This window comes from Zingiber officinale, chromosome 2B, assembly GCF_018446385.1.
Source record: "Zingiber officinale cultivar Zhangliang chromosome 2B, Zo_v1.1, whole genome shotgun sequence".
Classification (NCBI taxonomy): Eukaryota; Viridiplantae; Streptophyta; class Magnoliopsida; order Zingiberales; family Zingiberaceae; genus Zingiber; species Zingiber officinale.
In genome coordinates, this window is record NC_055989.1 from 109,462,964 (window position 1) to 109,471,884 (window position 8,921).

An 8,921-nucleotide genomic window follows, 5' to 3' on the forward strand; every position below is an offset into this window, starting at 1 on the left:
AGGAGGGGTTTGGTACTTCATTGTTTGATGTCCAATTCACGACAAATTGGGCGATTAATCAAGGCACAACCATGCCACTCCTTCTAGAAACTCACACGGGCAGGCCGTGCCAAATGGCATGACCGTGCCACTCCTTCTAATAGCTCACACAGGCAGGTCATGCATGTCTTCAGTTCTCCTTGGGCGACTGCGGTCACATGTGGTTGTCTCCCACTCCGAGCCATAATTTTCAGTGTAATACAGACAAGTGTTGAGCAATGCACATGCCACATAACACTTTGTGCTAAGCACCTCTTCATGCCAAGCACTGCTGACCTCTGCTCCCAAGAACTACACTCATGTGTCGAGAACCTGAGCATCAGAGTTCTTCCCGAGCACTACATTGAGAGCGCGGTTGAGAAGCGCGTGGCTGAACACGCACGCTGAGAAATTTCTTCTCGGGCTTCCTGAGCATCTCTACATGCCTGGACGTCTTGAGAAAAATCTGCGCACGCTATTTTCAGTTGGGTTCATGACTTTCTCACTCGTAAATTCATTGGTCACTTGGTCAACGAAGTGCATCAAATCAACTTGGCTTTGATACCAATGTTGGAAGTTGATAAAAGTAAAACACATAATTTAGTTTTACTTTGTGGAAATTAAATTTATACCTTGGTTGGTAATGCACTAATCACCAGTACTGTAAGCCATCAAAATTGTTGTGAACCCTAGCCACAGACTGTTTGAAGTCGAGATGATAGTCTCATATCTCAAACTATCAACATTATGCAACAACGCTTCAACCCTTAACCTGGTGATGTGTGAGGATAACCTTCTTTTATTTTTCTCAACAAGATAGAGACTACAACTCTCTTCTTTCTTAGACTCCCTTCCCTTTTTTTTTTTTTTTTTTCTTTCACTCATACTTCACACAAGAAGTATGAATTTATAGGATAAGATAAGAATATAGATAGTCATTTCATTAGGAGGTTACTAATATTCACTTATGCTAGTAGAGTTATTTATGTTAATGGAGTCATAAAATGAAGTTACTAACATTCATTTATGTTAGTGGAGTCATGAGATGGAGTTACTAAGATTCACTTATGTTAGTGGAGTCATTTATGTTAGTAGAGTCATGAGATAACCCCATTATCCATTTGAATGCCCTATAATGGGCATATGTTACTAACACCATATGAATGCCCCATAGTGTCCATAAGTTACTAACATGGTGAATTAGGAGTTAAGTCAACAATTGGCAGTCTACAAGTTAATATAAAATCTGGCGAATGAGAGACTTGTTCTCTCTGGAAAGGATTAACATGGGGTTAAAGGGGAGGGGCAAGGCACACCTTGGCATGACCACTCTGACACTCAAATTAGAACTAGAGTAATGAATAAAGAAATAATAGAGGAATAATAGTTTTTCATATGAGTGTGCATACTTTCACCAATTGGAGCAAATACCCTTTATAGAGAAAGAAATATCTAACTTTTCATTATGCGACACCTCTTAACTCTAGCGGTTGTGACTCTTCATTATATGATGTTCTCTAACTCTGACAGCTATGACTCTTTAGATGACTCTAAGGGTGTGTTTGGTTCGGGATTATTCTTGATAACCTTGGTTATCCATCCAAGGTTATCAACAAAAACCTTGTTTGGTTTAGGTATTCGATGATTCTCGAGTAATGTTTCATGCCCGACAAGTCAGCAAAAGGATCATGCAGCCCGGAATCGGAAAACCTCAGAAAACTAAGGTTTTTCTTGATTCCGGGGTTAACGAAATTTTTTTATCAAAAATACCCTCCGATAAGAAAAAATATGAAAAAAAGAAAAAAAAATGTAAAAAAAATATTAAAAAATATATAAAAAATAAAAAAATGTTTAAAATTTTAAAATTTAATTTTTTTAAAATAAATAATTAAAAAAATATAAAATATAAATTTTAAAAATAAAAAATATAAATTTTAAAAATAAAAAATAAAAATTTTAAAAAATTTTAAAAATTTAAAATTTTTAAAAATTTAAATTTTTTTTTAAAAAAATAAATAAAAAATTTAAAAATAAAATAAATAAATTAAAATTAAAAAAATGTAAAAAAATAAAAAAAATATAAATCTAAATAATATAAAAAATATAAAAACATTAAAAAATAAAAAAACACATAAAAAAATAAAAAAATATACAGGAAAAAAAATATATTAAAAAATAAATAATAATAATAATAATAATAATAATAATAATATTATTATTATTATTATTATTATTATTATTATTATTATTATGTATAGTTGGTTTTGTAACCGAGGGTAATACGGTAAAATATTAAACTAGGGTATTCATTAAAACCTTCAAACAAACAAGTTTTTGTTGCATTACCTATGTTGAACCAAACAATATTGGTTATGTTTTATTCCCTATAACCTTAGTTATGTGATTACCTGATAATCACATAATCAAGGTTATATATGATGACTTGAATCAAACGCACCCTAACGACTATGACTCTTCATATGCAAGGAATAATTGCGTCCCTGTCATATTTTGGCCTAATTTCGAATAGGCAACTAACTTTCACACATGTAACAGTTACCTCTTCTTGTGTTTGTAACCGAGACACCTTTTCCGTACCATTCATGTTGGTATTCGAAATAAGTGTCTCAACTGCTTATCTGACATATCTTCCATAGTTAATATACTTACTCTACTGAGTTTGAATTCTATCTGGATGTCCTACCAAATCAAGCTACCTTCTGACTTAGATGAATGCTCATACTTCCTACTATCCTACTGTCGAATTTGGTTGAGTGACCCTAAGTAATATCGAGTCCACCCTAAGCAATGTTGAGTCTCTTATCAAGTAAGCCAAATGACCTTGAACGCTGAGTTCCTTGCAAATATTTTGACTTCTTCTAAAGCAAAGCCCACCTTTATTTGAATACTCTCCTAGACCCAACTAACTCCGACCGCTTTTAAACGAATTAGAAAGGTGTCATGTATAGTCTACTTTGACCAAGTCAAGGACTTTTAACATTGAGTCAATGTTGACCAGGTCAATATTACTAATCCCCTCATCAATTAATAATATGAATTCTTCTATATCATTAGGTTTTATTATCTATTATATTATTATGACTATTTTTTTTATCTTCCTTTTCTTCTATTTAAAATTATTTAAATTAGAATTAAAATTACTCTACATTGATTAAAATGGATCAAATTTGATTAAAATTAGTTTATAATTATTATAATTATTTTACTAAAACTTTTATAATGAAGTAATTAGAGCCAAAACTCTTATAATATATAGCAGTTTTGGTCAAAAGCAAAATTGAGCAATTAGATAAAAATTATTTAAAATAATTGATCAAAATTATTTTATATTAGATTATATTAACTAAATCTATTAAAAATTAGTTTGATCTAAAATCATGTTTATATTAAATTTGAGCTAAATTGTTATAAATATTCTTCTAATATTTTTTTAAAAATAATATTAATAATAAAGTAAATACTATAATAATAACAATAATCAAACCTTATCTACATAGTAGAGATGACTATATGGATTATTTTACACCATTGAGCTTTATCTCCTATTATATCATTAGCTATACTTAAATAAATTTTTTCTTATTCAATTATACCTAACTAAGTCTTTTTTGATATTCTTCTTTCTCGTTTAATATGTGTGTTTATCATAGTTTCACATCATCTAACTAGAGCATTTATTAGTCGTCTAAATACATGCTTATATCATCTTAAATGTGTCTATCAGAGTTTTTCTTGAATAATGCAACTCTGACTTTCTCTCTAATGCTCTCATTTCTTATTCTGTCCATCCTCGTATGTTCACACATCCACCTTAACATTCTCATTTCTGCAACTCTCATCTTCTGCTCATGTGCTCGAGTCATAGCCAAATATTCAGCTTCATATAACATAGCAGGTCTAACTGTGATTTTATAAAACTTTTCTTTAAGTTATAGAGCTACTTTACGGTCATATAAAATACTCGACGCTCTCCTCCATTTCAACCATCCTGCTTATATTATATGTAAGACATTTTACATCTCTCTCAATCCTTCCATCAGTTTTCAAAAATGATTTTAAATATTTAAACCTCTCGGTGTTAAGCAACTCGACTTCTCATATTTTAATAATTATCTTATCATATCTAATATTGCTAAATTTAAATTTAATATATTCTTTCTTTATTCTATTCCTTCATTTGTTTAATCGACCAAACTAATATCATCTACAAATAACATGTACTACAGTATTGTGTTCTGAATGTGTGCAATGAGTTTGTCCACAATTAGTGTAAAAAGATATAGACTTAGAGCTGATACCTTAATGTAATCCTATCTTTATTAAAAATGTTTCAGTTACTCCATCTGAAATCTTTACTTTGGTAGTTATATCCTCGTGCATATCCTTAATTAGTTCAATATATGTTATAATAACATCTCTCTTTTCTAGAATTCTACATATAATTTCTCTTAAAACTCTATCATAAGTTTTTTTTTAAGTCAATGAATATCATGTGTAGATCTTGTTTTAGCTCTCGATGTTTTTCATTTAGTTGTTTAAGAAGATGTATAACTTCTATTGTCGACTTTGCATGAACTTAAATTAATTTTTAGTTACCGTGATTTCCTTAATTATTTTTTCTATTACTTTCCCCCAAAGTTTTATGGTATGACTCATTAATTTAATACCCTTATAATTTGTATAATTTTATACGTCTTCTTATTCTTTTATGAGAGAGAAAATAAGTCCTCACGGGACGGGGCGATGCGGTGGTTAAGACATGTGCCACATTAGGTCATGTGATCGAAACTTGGCACATCCGAGCATGTGTTCTCTCATGCCTGGGCCACTGTATTAATGGCTAGTAGCTATCTGTAATTTATCTCCTCCATATTAGTAGCGTAGGGACTGATTGACGGAAATACTGAGATGAACAAATTATTTTTTGCCGCATTATGAAGGAGAAAATAAGGTATCATGCTCCGGTCTATGCTACATGATGCTAGTCGACGTTAGAACATCCATAATGATTGGAACTCGATGAGAACTCCTTTGTTGCCACATGTTACGTCAATAGTAAAAAATCTTAGAAATTAAAAAAAAAAAAATTTAAAAAAAATAATGAAAAAGCGACTCCATAAATATTAAAATTAAAGAGCTCCCTTCTATAAATATTACTATGAGAACTCCGAACTCTCATTGTGGATGTCCTTATATTCAAAGTCACTCAAAGCCATAAATATTTCAAAGTCAACAACAATTTGTCGGCGCTGAGACGCCCAAAGGTTTCCAAATCCGACAAGCGACCACACCATTCAAAGTGAAATTCCAATCCTCCTCCTCTTCTCGCTCTCTCCTAGGAGAGGTACCAAAAAATTAGAACAAAATAGAACAGATTAGCATGCTCTGTAGGAATATGACACGTATAAATCAAGAAATGATTTAAATTTTTTATCCTCAGACTTGACTCGAGTTGGTCACGGCATGATAGAGTCGATTGTTCGGGAGAAATGGCTTGTTCAGTCACTTCATCCAAATTCCAATCGATCACGTTTCCAATTCCACAAGGATTCGATCGAGCTCCGTCCAACCCAGTATGATCGTCGGGAGCCATATCTAAAGTCAACGAAATACTTTACCCTTTTGGAAGTCAAACTCAAACCTACATAATTGAATAAGGGAAGGAAGGGCCGGAAGCAGAAGATGATCGGTGAGAGAATCACCATGTGGCTGTCCATGAGGAACCTCTGGATCCCTGCCCTGTTCTTGCTCCTTTCCTCTCTGCAACCAGCAGCGTCGGAATCCGCCGCGCCCAGCTACGACGACTGCGCTCCCCAGCGATGCGGCCACCAGGTGGTCAGCTACCCGTTCTGGATCATCGATCACCAGCCGAGTTACTGCGGCCCTCCGGCGTTCGCCCTCACTTGCCGCAACGATACCGGCGCCCTCTTCCTCACCATCCTCAACATCAGATTCTACGTGCTCCAGATCTTCTACTCCAACAGCTCCGTCCACTTCACTCTCGGCGACGCCAACGTCTCCTGCGCCTTCCTCCTCAGCAGAAACACCTCCGGGTTCTCCCCCTTCAGCGCCAGCGACTCCAACAAGCAGATCTTCTTCCTCTTCAACTGCTCCGGGTCGGATAGCGCCATCCCGAGTAGCTACCAGAACATGTCCTGCCCCCGGTTCAATACCCGGGTCCAGTTCGGCGGCGAGTATGACCCAGCTCGCACGCTCTCGCCGGACCCGAACTGCACCGTCGGCGTGGTGCCGGTGATGGGCGACTCGAACATCAGCGCCGGCAGCAACTACTCCGCCCTGCTGCTGGCTGGGTGGATAGCGAATTATACCGCGAAGAGTTGCAGCAAGTGCGCCGCCAGCGGCGGTCGGTGCGGCTACAACGCCAACAACACCTCGACGAGGCAGGGCAATATCTGCATCTGCCCCAATGGAGTCCAGCTCAAAACTTGCAGCAGTGAGTATAAATCTGAGATCAGATTACGCGATACCAATTGCTGGATTTCAATTTCGATTCTCTGTTCTTGCTGCAGGGAAGAAGAATTCGCACACGATATTGTTGGCAGCGGGTAAGGGAAGCTCTTGCTCCAATCATAATCCCATCCCAAGCCTGATTTTTTGTTGACGATCGATAGATTCTCTTCTGATACAGGTATTGTTGGATCCGCCGGATTCCTCGCTCTCACGTGCGCCGCCGTCTTCCTCGTTTGGAGATTCACGAAATCCCAAAGAAACTCAACGCTCTCTAGAAATATTTCTTCTTCATTGAAGGATTCTGAAATCCAAGATCACTTCCAGACGCATGTCTTCTCCTACGATGAACTCGTGGAGGCCACCGATTGCTTCGATTCCTCCAGAGAACTCGGAGATGGAGGCTTTGGCATTGTGTATAAAGGTGGGTTCCTAATCTGATTGCTGCTTAATTGAACAAATATTAACGCTGACCGTCGGCTGAATCTTGTTCTTTCCTTTATTTTGCTATTTAGGGAAACTTCGAGATGGTCGGACGGTCGCCGTCAAGCGATTGTACGGGAAGAACTATAAGAAGGTGGAGCAGTTCATGAACGAGGTCAAGATCCTCTCCCTTCTCCGCCACCAGTTCCTCGTCAGCCTCTACGGTTCGACCTCGCATCGCAGCCGTGAGCTCGTCCTCGTTTATGAGTTCGTACCGAACGGCACGGTCGCCGACCACCTCCACGGCCGGCGCGCCGCCGAGCGGATTCTCACTTGGCCGATGCGCCTGCGGATCGCCATCGAGACGGCCGACGCGCTTGCGTACCTCCACGTCGTCGACCCTCCAATCATACACCGCGACGTCAAGACCACCAACATCCTGCTCGACGACGCATTCCGTGTCAAAGTGGCGGATTTCGGGCTCTCGCGCCTGTTTCCGTTGGACGCGACGCACGTCTCCACCGCTCCGCAGGGCACGCCTGGGTACGTCGACCCCGAGTACTACCAGTGCTTCCAGCTCACCACCAAGAGCGACGTCTACAGCTTCGGGGTGGTTCTGGTGGAGCTCATATCGTCGAAGCCGGCGATCGACCTCCGGAGAGAAAAGAGCGAGGTCCACTTGGCTAACATGGCGATTGCTAAGATCCAGAACCACGAGCTGGTCGATTTGGTCGATCCAGAGCTCTGGCGGACGTCGGACGAGGCGGCGAGGATGAGGATCGCCATGGTGGCGGAGTTGGCGTTCAGGTGCTTGCAATCGGACGGCGACAGGAGGCCGGCCGTCAGGGAAGTGCTCGAGGGACTGGTGGCGATCGAAAACGCGGCGTGCGATTCCGGCGACAAGGCAGAGGACGCTGCCAATTGGCTGCGAGATGATTCCAGTTTGACGCACAACGTCGCGATGTGCTCGCCGGTCACGTTCGCCGGAAAGTGGGCGAGTCGAACCACTGCGTCTAGCGCTAGCCAGTGACAATTGGATCGGTCGCCAGAATCAACCATATAATTTGATTGAAAACCGAGTAAAAACCGTTGAAACTCGCTCAAATTCGATATCTTTTATTTTTTAATACAAAATAAATAAAAATTGATATTGAGTAATTTATATTTGAATGAAGGTCAATACAAGGGATATATAAAAAAAAATCAGTTAAAATTTTTTTCTAAACAAAATTTGGTTATGAATTTTTATAATATAATTCTGTTGTAGCTTTTCATAATAAAATTATGTTACGATTTTATCGGATCTGAGATTTAGATATTATTTATAGGGATCATTGTAAACATATTGTTATGATGAGAATAATTGAATGTGATTATATTGTGTAAAGAAAATTTTTATAAAACTTCGGTAGTTTTGTAGAGTAAGTACGTTATCGAATCATGATAACTCTTCTTCTTTTTCCTCATGTTTACTCTTTTTTATACATCTTTATCTCGTTTCTACACGTGATCTTGTTTTATCTTTCTCTTCTTTTACATTAGAGGTCAAGAGGTATTGTCTCTCCTCTTTGGTCAACACTTTGTTTTTAATAATCTAAGTATTAGAGTCTTTAATCCAACTAGTCCTGAAAATAGATATCCCTACTCATAAATCAATCACTAGGTAAATTTAAAAATGCAAGTGGCTATCTTCCAACCTTTTGTTTTTCTTATTCCACCAGAGTAAAATATCTTATCGTACACTGCAAGGACCTTTTTGTTACACTAAACACAATTTATGCATGTTAAGTGATTCAATGTTTAAGGTGGCCCCTTTAGGAGGGGTCAAAGTATAAGTGGCCTATTGACATGGACGTTAAAATTAAAGTTAAAGAGCGATCAACATCATTTGAAACAAGAGAACGCTCGACTAGACTTCCAGGTCGACCGGACCATGAGTTTCAATCATGTGTGCGGACAGAGTGTTAAGCCAGGAGCTCACCCGATCAGAC

General features: G+C 38.0%; 1 protein-coding gene and 1 non-coding gene across 2 annotated transcripts; both read left to right on the top strand.

Annotated features, from left to right (window-relative positions):
• The first annotated feature begins 5,367 nt into the window (after positions 1 to 5,367).
• LOC122049788 lies at positions 5,368 to 5,470 on the top strand. Its single transcript, XR_006131045.1, has one exon. It is a non-coding gene; the product is annotated as a U6 spliceosomal RNA (small nuclear RNA).
• A 184-nt stretch (positions 5,471 to 5,654) lies between these two features.
• Positions 5,655 to 8,226, top strand: LOC122046757 (LEAF RUST 10 DISEASE-RESISTANCE LOCUS RECEPTOR-LIKE PROTEIN KINASE-like 1.2). The gene is made up of 4 exons (XM_042607612.1): positions 5,655 to 6,493; positions 6,570 to 6,605; positions 6,689 to 6,931; positions 7,023 to 8,226. Exons 1-4 carry the CDS (start codon positions 5,722 to 5,724, stop codon positions 7,958 to 7,960), a joined length of 1,989 nt encoding a protein of 662 aa, XP_042463546.1. The 5' UTR covers positions 5,655 to 5,721; the 3' UTR covers positions 7,961 to 8,226.
• Positions 8,227 to 8,921: the final 695 nt, after the last annotated feature.

Bases quoted from the DNA above. Each gene is read 5' to 3' on its own strand.
- LOC122046757 (XM_042607612.1), top strand. From the start codon at position 5,722: ATGATCGGTGAGAGAATCACCATGTGGCTGTCCATGAGGAACCTCTGG. The intron at 6,494-6,569 runs GTGAGTATAAAT...TTCTTGCTGCAG, and splicing joins CCAGCTCAAAACTTGCAGCA to GGAAGAAGAATTCGCACACG. The intron at 6,932-7,022 runs GTGGGTTCCTAA...TTTGCTATTTAG, and splicing joins CTTTGGCATTGTGTATAAAG to GGAAACTTCGAGATGGTCGG.